Source organism: Sminthopsis crassicaudata, chromosome 3, assembly GCF_048593235.1.
Source record: "Sminthopsis crassicaudata isolate SCR6 chromosome 3, ASM4859323v1, whole genome shotgun sequence".
Classification (NCBI taxonomy): domain Eukaryota; kingdom Metazoa; phylum Chordata; class Mammalia; order Dasyuromorphia; family Dasyuridae; genus Sminthopsis; species Sminthopsis crassicaudata.
In genome coordinates, this window is record NC_133619.1 from 592,866,695 (window position 1) to 592,886,718 (window position 20,024).

General features: G+C 41.5%; 1 protein-coding gene and 1 pseudogene across 1 annotated transcript in view; one reads left to right on the forward strand and one right to left on the reverse strand.

The window, feature by feature from the left end:
* Nucleotides 1-2,673, forward strand: part of BMP8A (bone morphogenetic protein 8a) — a 40,070-nt gene extending 37,397 nt beyond the window's left edge. The window contains exon 7 of the mRNA XM_074305231.1: nt 2,399-2,673. Coding sequence (XP_074161332.1) covers nt 2,399-2,548 — 150 coding nt within the window. The 3' untranslated portion in view covers nt 2,549-2,673. The remainder of the gene's footprint in view (nt 1-2,398) is intronic.
* Nucleotides 2,674-12,804: 10,131 nt separating this feature from the next.
* On the reverse strand, nt 12,805-13,346 carry LOC141563742 (large ribosomal subunit protein eL34 pseudogene; annotated as a pseudogene).
* Nucleotides 13,347-20,024: the final 6,678 nt, after the last annotated feature.

The following is a 20,024-nucleotide window of genomic DNA, read 5'->3' on the forward strand; positions in this document are numbered from 1 at the left end:
GCCGCCACCACCATGAGAAGGGTTCCAATGTAAACGGCAGCCCAGCCTGCCAGGAGTTTAGAATAAATATTTTCATGAAGGCTGAAAATAATCTGCTCATTCAACCAGAATCTTTTTAAAGGAAAGGACTGGTTTAGGGTTTAGTGTAAAGATCACTGGCTGGACTTATAATCAGGACACCTGAGTTCATGCGTGAGCTGTGCCAACTGTGACCCGTGTGACTTTGGACAGGGCCTCTTCCCTGCCTTGAGCGTCAGTCTGTTCTTCTGTGAAATGGATCCAATAACCCTTCACTTATCTCCCCTTCAGGCTCTGAAAGGATCCATGAGGGTCATTGATGTAAAGTTGCCCAACCACAGAGGGTCCTGTCCAGATGGGGAGATCACCCTCCTTTGGCGACTCCTCACTGTCCCGATCAGGGTCATTTAGCACTGAGGGCTAGTTCTGGTAGGCACTTTATAAATGATTGATTGACCTGTGACCTCTCTCCTTGACTCACTGACAAGCTGGCCACACTCAGAGGCTGCGCCAGGGCAGGGCAGGCTGGAAGGACTTTGAGAATGAGCCTAATGAGGTCATTTAGGGCCCAGCTTGGCTGGTCGCCAAGAGGTCAGCCTCCTGGTCACCCAGAGGATGACTATATCTAAGAGCTAGCCGGGCTGGATCTGTGTTGGGGATGGGCATTCTCAAACTGCTGAGTTACAGGTCCTTTTAAGTATGAAGAAAATACCGGGTTTAAAAAAAAAGTTTTATTAACATCTTTGACTTAGATCCCCCTCCATTCTCTATCTGTCCCTCTCTGACAATCATTCTTTGTGACAAGGAATAATTAAGGGGGGGGGGAAGTAGAATTCAGAAAAATTAATCGACATATCAGTGACATCCAACTGTATGTATAGGGTCCCCAGTCCTGGTCCCAAGCTCTGCAGAGATGGGGATGAGACATTCTTACATCTCTTGGGGGGCTTGGTCATTATAATTACACAGACACAGGCTTTGGAGGCAGAGGCTCTAGGTGGGACCTTTGACACTTAATATCAAAGTGACCTTTGGCAAAATGCTTGTCTTCTCAAAGCTTCACTTCTGTAAAATAAGCCTTTCCGGCCCAGGATCTATTGCCTTTTATCGTGGTTCACTAACATCTGATCCTTCATCATCCCATTGGGGATTTTCTTGGCTAAATTACTGAAGTGGTTTGCCATTTCCCTCTCCAGATCATTTTACAGATGAGGAAACTGAGGCAAATAGAGTTATGTGACTTGCCTGGGATCAGTCACATAGGTAATAAGTGTCTGAGGCCAATTTTGCACTCAGGGAGATGAGTCCTTCAAGCTCAGCGCTCTATCCACTGAGCCACCTAGCTCCCCTTGAATCTCCTATATATGATCCTATTAATAAATAGAAGATTATCTTCTTTTTAAAAGTTTCTGACTAAAGAAGTGAATTTTGATTTTTTTTTTGTACTTTCCATTGACGTGATTTTAGTCTGTGTTTGTCTTGTTCTGCTAATGTTGCTTACTTCTTCCTGCATCAGTTCATATAAGTCTTCCTTTATTTAGGAAGTGTTTTTAAGAAAAACTGGGAGGGGCAGCTAGGTGGCACAGTGGATAGAGCACCAGCCTTGAATTCAGGAGGACCCAAGTTCAAATCTGGTCTCATTCACTTTAACACTTCCTAGCTGCGTGACCCTGGGCAAGCCACTTAACCCCAGCCTCAGGAAAAAAAAGAAAAAAAAAAAAAGAAAAGAAAAAGTGGGAGCAGTTAGGTGGCACAGTGGATAGAGCACCAGCCCTGAAATTGGATCTGAGTTCAAATCCACCCTCAGACACTTAACACTTCCTGGCTGTGTGACCGTAGGCAAGTCACTTAACCCCAACTGCCTCAACAAAAAACAAAACAAAACAAAACAAATCTGAAAATTTCATGCTTACCACAGAGCCAGGGAGACAATATACACGATGGCTACAACAATGCAAGTGGAGAGAAGAACAAGAAAACATGACTGTGGATGCTGGGAAATTACAGGGATTGAACTTGGCCCCCAAGAAAACATATGAGAAAATACCTCTCTCTGCTCTTCTGCAGAAATGGGGGTCCATGGATGTGGAATGCTGTATACCATGTACAAAAGTTTTTTCCATGTGTTGATTAGTTTTACTGAACTTCCTTTCTCTTCCTCTCTTTTATTTTATGCTTGTTATAACAGATGGCTCTTTGGAGGGGTAGAGAGGTTGGGAAATATAAGCGACATGAAAACAGAAAAGGATTTATTGGGGGAGGTGGGGAATGTCATTTTACCTTTATTTCCTCCTTACCTGAATGACCTGTGGCTCGCTGGGAGCATGCTGAGCCGCTCCTCCCAAGAAGGCCAGATCTGCTGAATCCTTTGCCCCCACAGGTGCACCTGATGAAGCCCGACAGTGTCCCCAAGGCCTGCTGTGCCCCCACAAAGCTGAGTGCCACTTCAGTCCTTTATTATGATACCAGCAACAATGTTATTCTCAAGAAACACCGCAATATGGTGGTGAAGTCCTGCGGCTGTCACTGAGACAACCCCCCCCTCCTCCCAAGGACCTGCGGCTCATGGAAAAGCCCCATCTCAGTCTGCAGACCAGCGACCCAGAGCACTCACATTGGGAAGCCTTCTGCCCATCAATAAAGTAATGCAAACCTCCCTGCTTGCGGATGGACGGGTTTCTAATGGGCCTGAAACGGTCCAGAGGATTCTTGATGGCTGCAGGCTCCTTGCTCTGAAAGCCCCGCGGCATGGGGTGGGGATAGCTGTGGCCTTTTGGGATCCTTGGGCTCTTGGGTGAGTGGTCTGTATTGTTAAGTATTTAGCTCCTACCCAGTGAGGAGGATTCTTCAGCTGGCAGATCTTGCACCGATTTAGGAGCCTTAATTAGTGATTGGCGCTCTGAAGGCTGCCATTGGGCACACGGCCACAGACCACGCTAGATACTCAAATATCCTGCTTCAGCAGCTGCCAGGAGGAGAACAGTGGCTCTCTGTCACCTCGGGTTCACTGTCAGAACATCATCACTTATAGGATCAGAGCTCTAGAGAGGCTCTCCAGCCCAACCCTCTCATCTTATAGATAATTTGCTAGATAAGGGATAACAGAGCCAATATATGCCGCTGCAAATAGTAATGACTCCATTTGTACAGAGAGCATTTTACAGTTTGCACAAGTCCTGGACTATAGGGAGTGGGTCAGCTGTATCCCCATTTTGCAGATGAGGAAACTGAGGCTTAGGCAAAGGGAATGATTTCTCAGAATAATTGCAAGGTGAGAGGCTGAATCAGGGCTGAACCCAAGTGTCCTGACTCTCAATCCTATATTCTTCCCACTGTTCCCATAATATCTCCCTAGGTAATGCAGATAAACTAATTGAATTGCTTCTTCACTTTCTAAATATGCACTAGCCCTGTTTCTTGAAGGCTATTTTAAATTATGCAATTTACTTCAATTCAACAAGTATTATTGAGTATCAACTGTGTGCCAAGTGCTATGTTTATTATGCAATTCACTTCAATTCAAGCATTACTGAGTACCTACTGTGTGCCAAGTACAGGGGAGGTGCGCACAAAGAGTCAAAAGCGTACAGTAAGAAAATATCCTGGCTCCTGAAATCTCTGTTTACATGAAATGATCAGATCAGACACCAGGAAATGCTTTCCAGTTCAAGGCTTCCGGTTTCCATGATGCTTTCAGGAAATCTGGGAGACAGGGCCTCCCCTTGAAAGCTCCGTGGAGGTGTTGGGGCTAGTGGATCTCACTATGACTGACGTCCACAGACCGACCAAGAGTCCTTGTTGTGATGGGATTGGGTTTTCATTCGAATTAGCAAATTCTTCTAAAATTTCAGAGTCGAAAGGAAGCCCAGAGGTGTGTTCCCATACACTGTGCTCTTCTTAGCAGCTGATCAATACTTCCAGCGTGAGGGATGAATTATTGGACAAGCCTTGGCAGGATAGTAAAATGCTATTTGTATCTCAAATCTCTGATCACTCCTATTAATTTTAGAGTTACATGTAAATAAAAGAGGAGGAAAGCGGTGTGGATACATAGCTGTGTATGTGTGATCATTTGCAAGTCATGGATGACTGTCCTTTCTACTTCCGAGGGAAGTCCCAGGAGTTCTCAGCTCCCAGGCTAAACCGGGGGGTTGGGGAGAAGAGCAGCAGAAAGAAGGAACCTCTATCAGCCTGCACCGGGACCTCCTTTGGACTGATTTTAATCTCAAGAACAAGTTCATTCATGAACTTCAAACAAAGAAGATGGGGAAGAACGCCCCATCCATTTAGCGAAGACTACAAAGATGGGGTGCCCTCTGTTGGTGTCTAGGAGATAGTGCTGCCTCAGAGATGGAGGTGCTAGCCCTTGGATGTCAGGCAGAAAGCCACTTAGTAGAATTGTAAGGAGTCAGAGCTAGAAATGATATTGAATACGACCTGCCCCAAACCTCTCCCTTTTTTATAAGTGGGAAGCTGAGGAACCCACCCCAGATAGGAGAGCTCGAACCCAGTTCCACATCTCCAGTGTTGGTTCTTTCCCCCGTCCCTCATTAGGCTTTTAAAAGCTGAATAGGAAGGAAAACTAGTTAGGCAGTGGGGTAGAGCACCAGCCCTGAAGTCAGGAGGACCTGAGTTCAACTCTTCCCTCAGACACTTAACACTTCCCGGCTGTGTGACCTTGGGCAAGTCACGTAATTCCAATTGCCTCAGCAAAAAATAAATAAATAAAAGCTGAATGGGACTTTAGAGACAATCTAATCCAAGGCTCTCAGGAGAAGACACTTGATCCAAAGCCACGCAGAATGGGTTAGAATAGTGGGAAGGCTCGTATTTGAAGCTCCCCCAAGCCACACTCTTCCCCAAGTGAGCATCTCAGCTCACACAGGGACACTGAGTCACCAGGGAGACTTTCCAGGGGCTCCCGCCTAATGACAGAGACTCTCTCTGGCTCAGAGAGGATAAACAACAGCCAGTATTCTACAAGGCTGTCTTTCTAATGTTATTTAATGCAAAAAAAAAAAAAATACAGAGGGGGAAAAAAGGAAATTTCTAAATTCAAGCCTGATTTTAAGAAGACTGAAATGCTTTTTGTGTTCTATATTTTTTTATCTGAACTACCAATTACCCAATTACCGGTCCCTGTCACTCACAGCGGCCCAGAGGCAGGTGGCTTGGTGACAAATCCAGCCTGACTCATGCTTAGAACCAATGGAAGGGCAGGGCACTGTTACTACTACTCCTTCCTGCTGAATCCATTTGTGCCAGCATACAGGAGAAAGGACTTAAAATGGTTAAAACTGGCTATTTCCCTGAATGTCTGTCTAGGTCTTTCTTATTTCTCTCTCCCAGCATTCTTGGTATGCATAAACTAGTTGTGCATGGGACACTTCCTGACAGAATTCAGTCCATTACTAAGCTGGAGGCATCCACCTACAAAGTGGGCAGGGCAGCCTTTGGACCCTTCGATGAGTGGAATGAGAATAAGTCATAGGGAACCATCCACTCCTTGGTGGCCATCGAGGCAGGAGAGATGCAGGCAGATCAGCCAAGCCTTGAATGCGCCCTCCCTAGGCAGGAGCTTTTATGAAAGAGGCTAGACCCCGGCTGGGGAGTTGGACCTCTCTGCAGGAGCTCATAGGAAGGGTCTTTGTACTCAGCAACCCGGCTTTCTGAGGGACATCCCTGCCAAAGTGTGCCCAAGTACAGCAGGGTGGCCAGGAAAAGATTGCTGAATCCAGAGACCCTGGGGGGCCGATCACCTGCTAGTCCTGGTCCTGCTTCCACCGGCTGAAGTAGGAGTCATACCACATGGCTTCCAATCCGGACTTTCTTAGGAACAAAGACCTTGGACAAAACATTTACGCTCTAGTGTTCAGGTCTTTATCTGTAAAAAGGGTGGGATGAGCTGTGTGGGTCTGAGATCTCTTCCATCCCTAAATCCAGTATTTTTTGATCCCTGGGTCTCAATTTCTTCCTTTGTGGTGGAACTGAATTGGATTTTCTCTGAGCTCCCTTTTAATTCCGATATTTTATATTCTAAAGTCTCTCCTACATCTGACATCCTGGGTTCTAAGGGCCTTCCCAGCTCTGACATTGTGGGGTTTTTTTTAAAGCTTTTTATTTTCAAAACATGTATAGATAATTTTCAACATTCACTTTTGCAAAATCTTGTGTTCTGAATTTTTTCTCCCTTTCCCCCCCCTCACCTCTTCCCCTAGATGGCAAGTTATCCAATATATGTTAAACATGTGCAATTTTTCTATACATATTTCCACAATTATCATGACATTCTATATTCTAAAGCCTCTCCCAGCTCTGACATAGTATGTTCTAAAGGCCCTCCCGGGTCTGACCGCCTCTGTTCTGAGGCTCCCTCCCCCTATCTCTAACATTCAGTTCTTGGTTCAGAATGCAAGACTTTGAAGAAGTGATGTACAGCTTATGCTTCTTTCTGACCCAACCAAACTCCTCTTGGGAGTAGGGAGACATGCATTTATTAGCTGAGCAAGCAAGAAGCTAGATTAGACCCCACGGCTATAAATACCAATAATTTCTGAAATAAAAGCATCCCTGTCATGTCACATTTGAAAAGTGCTTCTCACCCACATTTCCATGAGGTAACAATACAGGATGTCACACCTGCCCTAGAGGGAAGGTCTCCAGACCAGCCCCTCCAGCATTGCCTGAATGGAGAATTAGGGAAAGTGTCATTCCATTTGCAAATGAGATAGTAGCCAGAGGAAGTGGGGGGGGCCCTCTGGAGCTCCATTCTGACCCCCAGGAGACCCTATAATCTCAGAATTAGGACCTGGAAGGGCACTTAGTCCAACTGAGAGAGAAGAGCCTACACCCTGCACACCACAGGCCCTCAACTGAGGGCCTGGGAACTTTTATTTTAACTGTACATAACTGTATTTTGACATAACTGGTTTCCTTTTGTGGTCATTTGTATTTTATTTTATTTGCCCTGAATACAATGTTGACTTTCTTTGGAAACTTGGCTTCTCCCTCCTATTACAGGGGTGTTTTGGAGCAAGGATTATATGGGGGCTTGTGATCCTCAGTATAGGGAATAGGTCCCCCTGGGGGACATTCCTCTTTTTGCCTGGGACTAAGATCCGTGGTTTTCTAGTTTATTTCTTGGGGATCATGAGGTCTACTAAACAGCTGCCATAAACATACTCATTGTCATAACAGGAAACGAGCTGACAAAGTGGTCATTAGGGCAATAATAGCAATTTCGGCATCAAAGGGAAAAGAGGGGCTGTATTCCACTCTAACCTGGCTCTCTGAATAGCCCAAGATGACCTTCAAGGACCCCTCTGAACTACCAATTCTTAGACATCATATATGGGAATTTTTTTTAGGAGGTAATTCACATCTCCAACCAATACATTGGGAATATGAATCTGAAAGACTTCCTTTAACCTTTCCAGTAAGCTTTGGAATGACCTTGGCCAGAGGTACCAGTGAAAGCAAGAAGGATGATTGGGGCAGCATTTGCCCATTGGTTATCTCCTGGGCCGCAATAATAATACCACAGACTAATAGCATAGGTTGTGAGTCCTGCCACAATGCCAGAATCTTCATGGGTGACCATTCCTTCCCTACTTAGCCAATCTTTGGAGCAGACTACCTATATTGGGTCCTATCAGCCAAACCAATGCTGAGACAACTTGCTGAAGGTTTTAGAACCAGGTTCCCTGTTCATGGGAGCAGGACTAAAGCCCAGGACTTTTCATATCACTGTATGCTATTTCCCCCCCCCCCCCTTCACAGTCTATCAGCTTTTTCATTGAGAAACAGATTTATTTCCTTTTAGAACCTTAGATTAATGCCTCTATGGAAAGAATACAAATCAAGAATGTTCACAGTTGAACTGGTCCAACCAGTACTGAAAACAATTTGGAACTATGCCCAAAGGCCTAAAAAACTCTGCATACTTTTTGGCCCACAAATACTACTACTAGCTCTGTACCCCGAAGAGATCAAAAGAAAAGGACCTAAGTGTTCCAAAATATAAGAGTTCTTTGCATAGTGGCAAATCATTGAAAATTGAGGGAATAGAGGCAACTACATGGCACAGTGGATACAGCACCAGCTCCAAAGTTGGGAGGACCTGAGTTCAAATGTGACCTCAGATACTTAACACTTCCTAACTGTGTGACCCTGGGTGAGTCACTTAACCCCAATTGCCTCAGCAAGAAAAAGAAGAAAAAAAAAAAGAAAAGAAAAGAAAAAAGAAAGAAAGAAAAAGAAAGAAAATTGAAGGAATACCCATCAATTGGAGAATAGGTGAATAAGTTGTGATATATAATTGTGGTGGAATACTATTTGTGCTATAAAAAATAAGAGGAATGATTTCAGAAAAAACCCGCGGAAGACTTAAATGAACTGATGCAAAGTGAAGTGAGCAGAACCCAGAGAACATTGTATACCATAACAGCAAAAATACAATGATAATCAACTGTGAAAGATTTCAGTACCCTGATTAAGACAATGAACCAAGACAATTCCCAAGGACCAATGTTAAAAAAAAAAAATGTTATCCGTCCTCAAGGAGAGACAGATGAACTCTGCATCCAGATTGAAGCATACCTTATTCGCTGTCTTTATGTTTCTTGCTTTTTATTGTTGTTGATGTTTTATACCATAGCTAATATGAAAATGTGTATATATCATATGTATAATCAATATCATATTGCTTGCCTTCTCAAGGAATGGGGAAAGTATGGGGGGAGGGAGAGAATTTGTAAGTCAAATTTTTCAAAAAAGAAGGTTTAAAATTTTTTTCTTATATGTAATTGAGAAATATTTAAAGAAATGAATAAAAATCTATATTTAAAATGAATGTTAATAAATAAAAAGAATGTTTATAACTCATCAAAAGGAGTTGGTTTTCTGCACATACTAAGCCCACCAAACAAACCTCTCAGTTGGTCAATAAATATTTATTAAGCACCAAATATGTTCCAAATGCAGGACAGCTAGGTGACTGAGTGAATTGAATTAAAATCCAGCCTCAGACACTTGCTAACTGTGATCCTGGGCAAGTCACTGTTAAGTGACTCCAAAAATAAAAATTATGAGATGGCTGCCCTTAAATGAAGCATCCAGGAGGAGTTCTCTGGAGAGATGGTCACTCTCTATCTTTTCCTACTAAAGGGAGAGAAGGAAGAGCCCCACAGCAGAGGGGGCCGAGAAGAAGTGAATTTCAAGATTGATAAGATTTTGTAGGAAAATGAATTAGAAACTCAAAATACAATCCAGATATGGCTGTTGGGCCTGGCATGTAGTAGGCACCTGGTAAATCTTGGTGGAATTGAATTGCGTTTAAAACTGTGCCGTATAGTAACAATAAAACCTTTCTTTGAAGTACTGTTTGATTTGCCATGTGTTTCTGCAGATCCAGAGATGCCTTGTGTTCTAATGTAGGGACTGGGAGTCGAGGGTTCTTCCACACATTCACATCCAGCAGCACGTCTCATTTGGCCATTATGGATTTGGCCAAGCTTTGGGTGAAACTGGGCTCCCAGCTCATGAGAGGGGAGACCCACAGGTCGCCAGGTTAGAGCCAAGTCCAGCACCGGCTGGCCTCCGGCTCCCAAATCACAAGTGTGCAGTCTCTCCTTGGAAACTTATTTTAACCAAATATAAATTGAAGGGAGGAGGTGTCTGCAGCAGGCAGTCCTTAAAAAGAAAAAGAGAAACCAGAGCGAGCTAAGCCACAGGGATGAGTATTTTGAAACCACATGTGATAGACACAAATGTGGATAGTTAGGAGACCCTGTGCCCCAGTGAAGGCCTCGTGGAAGGCAGGAGACAGAGGAAAGCCAGAGTGCTTTCATCAGGGGCTGCCCACAGTGTTGAGCAAAGGCAGAGAATCAGAACTTGAACACAGAGCCTTTGGCTAGAGCCAGAACTTGTTCCACTAAACTAACTGCTGCTGTCTGCTCTCGACCCCAGCATCATCCCTCAGCCTGTTTGACTGATATGGATCCAGTATATTCTGCCCTTCTACTCTCAAGCCCAAGCAGGGAAAAAGTGAAAGGATGAGGCGAAAACAAGAATGAGGAGGAGGAGGAAGGCCCCCCATCCTCATGCCTCTCAACAGATCTCCACTGAATCATAGGACTGAAGGTTCGATGGAAGATCACACAGCATCAGGCCTGTGGGCCATGCAAGAATAATCAGTTCCAATGGACTTGTGATGGAGAGAGCTGTTTGCACCCAGAGAGAGGACTGTGGGAACTGAGGGTGGATCATGACATAGCCTTCTTACTTTTTGTTGTCTGCTTGCATTTTATTTTCTTTCTCATTTTTTTTTCCTTGTTGATCTGAATTTTGTGTGTGTGTGGCAAGGTAACTATATAAACATGTATACATATATAGGATTTACATATATTTTTACCCTACACCAGATTACTTGCCATCTAGGGGAGGGGTGGGGAGAATTGGAACACAAGGTTTTGCAATGTTGAAAAATTATCCTTGCATATGTTTTGAAAATAAAAAGCTTCAATTAAAAAAAAAAAAAGAATTAAGGAGGCTCCCTGGGGATGCGTTAAGGTTACATGTAGTTCATAAATGGCGTGACCAAGATTTTGAAACACCTTGAATCTGGGGTCTTTATTCCAGGTCAGGCAGGTGGTGAATGGCAGAGTGTTTCCAACTACACTGATCATGAGATGAGCAGCTCTGAAAGCCCTGGCAGGACACGCTGGAACACCCAAGTTTTTGGAAGCCTTTCTGTTTCTCAGTAAATTACTTTGGGATGGGACCCCACCCGGCAGGCGGGCAGTGACAGGTGGTGATTACCCGGGAGATGAGGAAGGCGTTGGCCCATAAGCTGTCCTTGCGCCACCGCTGTTCCCAGAAGCGGCTGGTCCTGGGGACACGGAGAAAGGGAGGCTGATTGATTTGATTTCTGGACCAGGAAACCTATAATTTGTGCCGTGGGCAGACAGATGCATCACCCCAGAAAGGCTGTCTCCAGCCAAGGTGTGATCCACCCTGCCCCACCAGCCAGGCCCTGGGGAGACAGTGCAGGACCAGGAGCCCCCTGACCACTTCACTCTCCGAACCCAAAACTTGGCGTCTGCCAGAAGTAAGCCTTCATTCGCAGCATCAACAAGCACTGATTAGCCAGTTCCAATGGTCTTGTGATGGAGAGAGCCATCTATACCCAGAGAGGGGACTGTGGGAGCTTAGTGTGGACCACAACATAACATTCCCACTTTTTCTATTATGGTTTGCTTGAATTTTATTTTTTCTCTTTTTTGAAATGTTTTTGATCTGATTTTTCTTGTGCAGCTTGATAATATGTATGTCATATTTTAATATGTATGACATGTATTAGACTACCTGCCATCTAGGGGAGGAGACAGCGGAAAGGAGGGGAAAATTTGGAACCCAAGGTTTTGCAAGAATCAATGTTGAAAAATTATCCATACATATGTTTTGAAAATAAAAAAGTTTTAATAAAAACTATGCATCTAAATTGGTTTTAACACATATTTGTACCATGTTTAACATATATTGGATTACATGCCATCTAGGGGAGGGCGTGGGGAAAGGGGGGGGAATTGGAACACAATGTTTTTCAAGGACCAATGCTGAAAAATTATCCTTGCATATGTTTTGAAAATAAAAAGCTTCAATTAAAAAAACCTAAAAATAATAATAATAATAATAAAAACAACGATTACATTTCTCTGATATGTCAGGTACTGTGCCAAATAATGGGGATACAAAAAAAGGCAAAAATACTCCTGTCCTCAAGACTCTCATATTTTAATGCTGGAGACAACATATATTCAATATATGTACACCCTTAATGTACGTACAGATATGTACAGGGTAGATAGGAAGTGTGTTTTGCATGTTAATTCAATTTGCCACATTTTCTCCTTTTTTTTTGCTTAAAAAAAAAAAAAAAATCCTTGGGGGCAGTTATGTGGTGCAGTGGATAGAGTCAGGAGGTCCTGAGTTCAAATTTGATTTCAGACACTTAACATCTAGCTGTGTGACCATGAGCAGGTCACTTAACTCCGATTGTCTTAATAATTAAATTAAATGTTAAAAAAAAAATTTAAAAATAAAATCCTTTCTTTTAAGAGAAGAATGTAGAGGGAAAGGGAAAACTAGTCCAAACAAAAGATATCAACATAAATCTCTTTTCAGATAGAGATGGAGGGAAGTAGCTACTGCCCCAGGGGACACACACTGAGGGCAGGGTCAGATCCTTCCACCCCACCTCATGGGGCTGCCCTCCTTCATCAAGCAGAAGGAGCCACTCTGAATTCGGTTTACACATTGTAGAGAAGAAAGGGTGCTTGCTTCGCTTGCTTCGATGTCACCACTCCTGGAGCAAAGTAAGAAGAGACTGAACTGGACATGGCATGTGCCTTCCCCACGGTCCCACATCCGTGCTGAATCTCAGTCACATGCAGGTCTGGGGAAGATGCAGGCACCTTAGGGAGCCAAGAAAAGATGCCAAAGTGCTGCAGGAGAATGATAAATGTGGAACTATGTATAGAAGAATTGCACATGTTTACAAATACTAGATTGCTGTCTAGGGAAGGGAAGGAGAAAAATTTGGAACACAAAGCTTTGCAAGGCTGAATGTTGAAAACTATCTTTGCATGTTTGTTTTTTTTTTGGGGGGGAGAAGCTCCTTGTTTTAAAATTATTTATTATTTAAAAAAAAAGAAAAAAAAAGAAAAGATATTAATTAAATTTTTTAAAGTGCTGCAAGGACTATATCCTGGCTATTACAGACTCTCCAAACATTAAATATGTTCATACTTTCTCAGCTACAAGAATTGGATCATATCCATAAATTTTTTTTCACATCTTTATTTTTAAAAAATGTCTTTTTTACTTATTATTATTATTTTTTTAACTCTGTGCTTGTGCTTTCAAGACTTTCACAAGTTTTCTTCTCCCCAAGTAGGAAAGCATGCTTGATCCCATCATGGAACATTTAGGATACATGGAGCCACATTAAGGACTTTGAGAACCTCATAAAAACTTTGTCTCACTGCCCTAACACCTCAAAGTCTTGCTGGGCACACACCACAGGTTGATTCTGGTGCTTTTCCAACCATCTTGGTATAAAGATGAACAATTCTCTTATCTAGGGTTAGTGACCACTATGTTTTGTTGGAAACTATATTGTAGGACAACCTATGGCAATATATTAGATGCTGAACCATTTCTAATTTCTATTAGATCCTGCACCGGAAAATATCCATACATTTTTCCTCTGCCTAGAAAAGTTTAGCATGAAAGAAACTGAGGGGAAACATTATTTGTCTCCAAATATCTGAAAGATTGTCATGTGAAAGAAGGATCAAGCATGTTCTGGTGGGCCTGGAGTCATCCAGATCTGGCACTTCCTGAATAACTCAGAGCAAGTCACCTGCCTCAGTTTCCTCAACTATAAAATGGGGATAGTACTAAATCCTATCTCCCAGGATTATTGTGAAGATCAAATAAGATATTTGGAAAGTGTTTATTTAGCACAGTGCATGGCAAACAGTAGGCACTTAATAAATGCTTGTTTCAGCCATTCTCCAATTGATAAATGATCAAAGTTATATATGAACGGACAATTTTCAGATGATGAAATTAAAACTATTCCCACTCATATGAAAGAGTGTTCCAAATCATTATTGATCAGAGAAATGCAAATTAAGACAATTCTGACATACCACTACACACCTGTCAGATTGGCTAAGATGACAGGAAAAGATAATGATGAATGTTGGAAGGGATGGGGGAAAACTGGGACACTGATACATTGTTGGTGGAGTCGTGAACTGATTCAATCATTCTGGAGAGCAGTTTGGAACTATGCTCAAAAGTTATCAAACTGTGCATACCCTTTGATCCAACAGTGCTACTACTGAGCTTAAATCCCAAAGAGATTTTAAAGAAGGGAAAGGGACCTTTATGTGCAAAAATGTTTGTGGCAGCCCTCTTTGGAACCTGAGTGGATGCCCATCAGTTAGAGAATGGCTGAATAAATTGTGGTGTATGAATATTATGGAATATTGTTCTGTAAGAAATGACCAGCAGGATGATTTCAGAAAGGCCTGGAGAGACTTACATGAACTGATGCTGAGTGAAATGAGCAGGACCAAGAGATCACTATACACTTCAACAACAATACTATATGAGGATGTATTCTGATAGAAGTGGATATCTTCAGCATAGAGAAGAGCTAATCCAGTTCCAATTGATCAATAATGGACAGAATCAGCTACACCCAGAGAAGGAACACTGGGAAATGAATGTGGACCACTTGCATCTTTGTTTTTCTTCCCAGGTTATTTTTACCTTCTGAATCCAATTCTCCCTGTGCAACAAGAGAACTGTTCAGTTCTGCACATATATATTGTATCTAAGATATACTATAACATAATTAGCATGTATAAGACTACTTGATATCTAGGGGAGGGGGTGGAAGGAGGGAAGGGAAAAGTTGGAACACAAGTGAGTGCAAGGGATAATGTTGTAGAAATTATCCACGCATGTGTTCTGTCAATAAAAAGCTACAACAACAAAAAAAAAATTTTTTTTGGAATTTCTTTTTTTTTAAATTTTATAATTATAAATTTTTGACAGTATATATGCATGAATAATTTTTATAACATTATCCCTTGTATTCATTTTTCCAATTTTCCCCTCCCTCCCTCTACTCCCTCCCCCCGATGACAGGCAATCCCATACATTTTACATGTGTTACAGTATAACCTAGATACAATATATGTGTGTAAATCCAATTTTCTTGTTGGACGTTAATTATTAGCTTCCGAAGGTATAAGTAACCTGGGTAGATAGACAGAAGTGCTAACAATTTACATTCACTTCCCAGTGTTCCTTCTCTGGGTGTAGTTGTTTCTGTCCATCATTGATCAGCTGGAAGTGAGTTGGATCTTCTTTATGTTGAAGATTTCCACTTCCATCAGAATATATCTTCATACAGTATTGTTGTTGAAGTGTATAGTGATCTCTGGTTCTGCTCATTTCGCTCAGCATCAGTTGATGTAAGTCTCTCCAAATCTCTCTGTATTTCTCCTGCTGGTCATTTCTTACAGAGCAATAATATTCCATAACCTTCATATACCATAATTTACCCAACCATTCTCCAGTTGATGGCATCCATTCATCTTGCAGTTTCTAGCCACTATGAAAAGAGCTGCCACAAACATTTTGGCACATACAGGTCTCTTTCCCCTCTTTAGTATTTCTTTGGGATATAAGCCCAGGAGTAGCACTGCTGGATCAAAAGGTATGCACAGTTTGATAACTTTTGGGGCATAGTTCCAGATTGCTCTCCAGAATGGCCAGATTCTTTCACAACTCCACCAACAATGTATTAGTGTCCCAGTTTTCCCACATCCCCTCCAACATTCATCGTTATTTGTTCCTGTCATCTTAGACAATCTGACAGGTGTGTAGTGGTATCTCAGAGTTGTCTTAATTTGCATTTCTCTGATCAATACTGATTTGGAACACTCTTTCATATGAGTGGAAATAGTTTCAATTTCATCATCTGAGAATTGTCTGTTCATATCCTTTGACCATTTATCAATTGGAGAATGGTTCGATTTCTTATAAATCAGGGTCAGTTCTCTATATATTTTGGAAATGAAACCTTTGTCAGAACCTTTAATTTTAAAAATATTTTCCCAATTTGTTACTTCCCTTCTAATCTTGTTTGCATTAGTTTTGTTTGTACAGAAACTTTTTAGTTTGATGTAATCAAAATCTTCTATTTTGTGATCAATAATGATCTCTAATTCTCCTCTGGTCACAAATTCCTTCCTCCTCTACAGGTCTGAGAGGTAGACTATCCTCTGTTCCTCTAATCTATTTATGATCTCATTCTTTATGCCTAAGTCATGGACCCATTTTGATTTTATCTTGGTGTATGGTGTTAAGTGTGGATCCATATCTAATTTCTGCCATAAATTTTTTTTTAAATAAATGCTTGTTTCTTTCCTTTCTCTTTTCTTTCAGAGGACAAAACCAAATTTGTAGCCATTATAGGAGCCCATGATTTTTATTCAGGATAATGAAGACCATCCTTACAATGAGAGCTGTACAATAATGGGATTGGCTGTCTTTGAAAAGTAGTGAGCACCCCCTTGCTGGATGTGTTTAAGCAGAAGGCTAGAGAGTTTCGTTTTTTTTTTTTTTGTTTTTTTTTTTTCAGGCAGATTTTGAACTAGATGACAACCTTGAAAACTCTAAAGCCCATTCCCCAATCTCTACCTGTCAAAAACTGTCCTGGGTTCAAATCCTGCCTCCTATTAGCCAGGTTTTTGGCCAATCATGTTTAAATTCCAAAGTAAGGCTGAGTTATCTGACGAATAAGAAAAATACTTGTAGATTAAGGTGACTTGTTGCATACACTTCAACAAATCAATTCACTCCCTGATGCTTCACATTCTGCCATTAGTTTTTAGTATGAGAGGCAATAGGCTTTAGTGAACAGAAAGCCAGTCTGAGAGGTAGGAAGCTCTGGATTCAAGTTCTAGCTTCTGAACCTGACAGGTCACCGAACCTTTCAATGCTTTAGGTAATTCTCTAAGTCTCCAAGTTACAGAGAAGGTGCTTAAGATCAGTAGAGGAGGGGCAGTTAGGTGGTGCAGTGAATAAAGTACTAGCCTTGAAATCAGGAGGACCTGAGTTCAAATCTGATTTCAGATATTTAACACTTCCTAGCTGTGTGACCCTGGGCAAGTCACTTAACCCCAATATCTCAGCCAAAAAAAAAAAAAAATCAGTAAAGGAAGCTTTTGCATCCTATTTTAGGGACAGGCCAAAAAAAGCCCTCAACCAGAACAAGACTGAAAAACTGACCATTACAGTGTGAGCTTCCTATAGTCTATGGAATAAGCTTGGACTGAATTTTGAATTTTAAAGAGGAAATTAGAAAAGAATAAAAGTACATGGGGGTAACTGGGGGTACCCAACTTCTCAAACCTGGGTCATGACCACAAAGGAGCGTCTCACAATAAATGCATGTGAAATTGTGATTTATTATCAGTAAATGTTTGATTTGTAAACTTATTTATATATATATATATATATATATATATATATGTGTGTGTGTGTGTGTGTGTGTGTGTGTGTGTGTGTGTGTGTATATACATATACATATATATATATATATATATATATATATATATATATAATATATATTCCCACTAAACATAGGAATGTATATAGATAGATAGATAGATAGATAGATAGATAGATAGATAGATAGACACACACATACATATGTGTGTGTATATGAGTGTGTATGTGTCTATATACATCTGGGGTTATGTAAAATTTCTCTGGTGAAAAGGGTTCGCAAATGAAAAAAAGTTTAAGAAGCCCTGATAGTGGATAAAGCAATAACCATGGAGTCAGAAGGTCTTAATTCAAATGTGACTCCAGATACTCCCTAGCTGTGTGACCCCAATTAACTAAAAAAAAAAAAACACATGAAAACTAAATATACAGTTAATTTCCAACAAAATTAGAACAGTGTGCCCTCTGGAACGCTTGCATCATAAGTAATAAATTTGCTTCTATCTTAAATCTCTTTTCATCATCTGGCACTCCCTGCCTTCCTCCTGATGACGGCCTCCTTGATCTCCCCTTCCAGCACTCCTTGTCCTCTGACTCATTTCTCTGATTCCCTGATTGAGGTGGGGAAGATGGAATATCCCTTGCTCCTCACTGCCATTTCTAAGTTCTCCCTCCAGCCCAGATAATCACTACTCTCTCTCCCTTTGATCTTCACTTAACCCATATGTCTGGCCCAGTCAGAATTTGGGTAGCCCTTGTGTACAGATCTCCAAGGCTTTTCTTTTTTCCTCCATGAATTCAGTGTCTGGCTCCTAATATTTCTCTCCTCCCCAACTCCTGCCCTCATACAAGGGGACTTCAGCATACATTTTGACTCCCCATCCACTATCTAACTTCACAATTCCTCAATGTTACTCATTTCCCATGATTATTTTTCCACCCTGCCACAGCTATGCACAAAAACTTTGCCATCATTTCAAAATGGACCACTTCCATGTTCAAGAACTCTGCCCTCCTCTAATCACAATTCATTGTCATTTCACCTTTCCAATGCCTTGACACAAATTTTATTAGTCTTCTCTGGTGCAGATGGCTCTCTCTATCACAAGACCTCTTCCTCTTCTGTCCTTTTATCTTATTACTGAGTATTCCCTACTAAGTCTCAGCTTGGGATCATCCCCACCATTGCCTTTGATCCTTGACTGCCAAACAAAATTGGAAAAATCATGACCTGGCCACTACAGAAACGTCACACACCTTCAACAGGACCCTTCCTGCTTCTGGGCAATCCTACTATGTCTTCATTATCTATTTACTAGCCCACTCTCCAAACCTCTTCATCCTTCCTCCAACTTCCCATGGCTGCTTCCCCCACTCCCTCATCTTCTCAGCTGATACGTTTGCCTTGTGCTTTACTGGAAAAAAGATGGAGGCCATTTTTGAGGGCTCCCTCTTTTCCCCTTCTCATCCCTCACCCAGATGCTTTCTGCCATCATGGCCTTCTTCTCACATAATGAAGGGTCCTTCTCCTATGTTCTGGGGCAGGTCTTGTGCCTGGCCCAGTGCAATAGCCTACTGGTTGGTCTCTGGAACTCCGTATTCTCCCCACTCCAGTCCAAACTCCACTCAGCAACTAAAGCAATCTTTACTATATAGACTGACCATGTCACTTCCCTTCTCAGTAAACTTCAGTGGCTCTCTACCAGCTCCAAGATTAAAGACTTTTATTTGGTGTTCAAATTCCCTTATAACTTGCCTTCTCCTCCATTTCTAGTCTTCTCATGCCTTATACCTCCCATGTACTCTTTGCCTCCTTGTGCTTCCACTGCTAAGACACTCTGTCTCTCAACTCTAGGCATTTTTGTTGGCTATCTCTCTTCCCTGGAATGGCTCCTTCCTTATCTCTTGCCCTCTGGCTCCCTTTCAGTTCTGTCCACTTTTTATAGAAAGCATTTCCCAATTCCTCTTAATAGTAGTACCTTTGATTATTTTCTCTTTCATTAAAAAAAAAATCTTATTTTTCCCAATTATATGTAAAAACAATTTTAATACTTATTTATTAAATTCTGAGTTCCAAATATTCTCCCTTCCGCTTTCATCTTTCTCCTCCCTAAGACATTAAACAATCTCATATATATTATATATGTGAGATCATGTAAAACATATTTTCATATCAGTCATGTTATAAAAAAAGAAACAGACCAAAAGGAAAAAAAGCATGAGAAAATAAGATAGTGAAAAATAGCTTGCTTCAATCTGCTTTTAAACTTCAGTTCTCTCCAGCATTTTTCATCATGAATCCTTTGGAATTATCTTGGATTATTGGGTTGCTGAGAAGAGCTAAGAGATTCACAATTGATTTCATGATATTGTTGTTAGGGTATACAATGTTCTGCTCACTTCATTTTGCATCAGTTCACATAAATCTTTCCAGATTTTTCTGAAATCAGCCCGTTCTTCATTTCTTACGCACAAAAATATTCTATTAACAACCACATCCCACAACTTGTTCAACTGTTCTCCAGTTGATGGGTGTCCCCTTAATTTCTGATGACATTTCTTTCTTTCTTTTTTTTTTTTCCCCTAAGGCTGGGGTTAAGTGACTTGCCCAGGGTCACACAGCTAGGAAGTGTTAAGTGTCTGAGACCAGATCTGAACTAGGGTCCTCCTGAATTCAGGGCTGGTGCTCTATCCACTGCGCCACCTAGCTGCCCCTATCCCCCTAATTTCTGATTCTTTGTCACCACAAAAAGAGTTGCTACAAATATTTTTGTACAAATAGATCATTTCCTTTGTTTTTTTTTTTTAATTTCTTTGAGATATAGACTAATAGTAGCATTGCTAGATTAAAGGGCATACACAGGGCATAGTTCCAAATTGTTCTCCTGAATGGTTGGATTAGTTGGATCAGA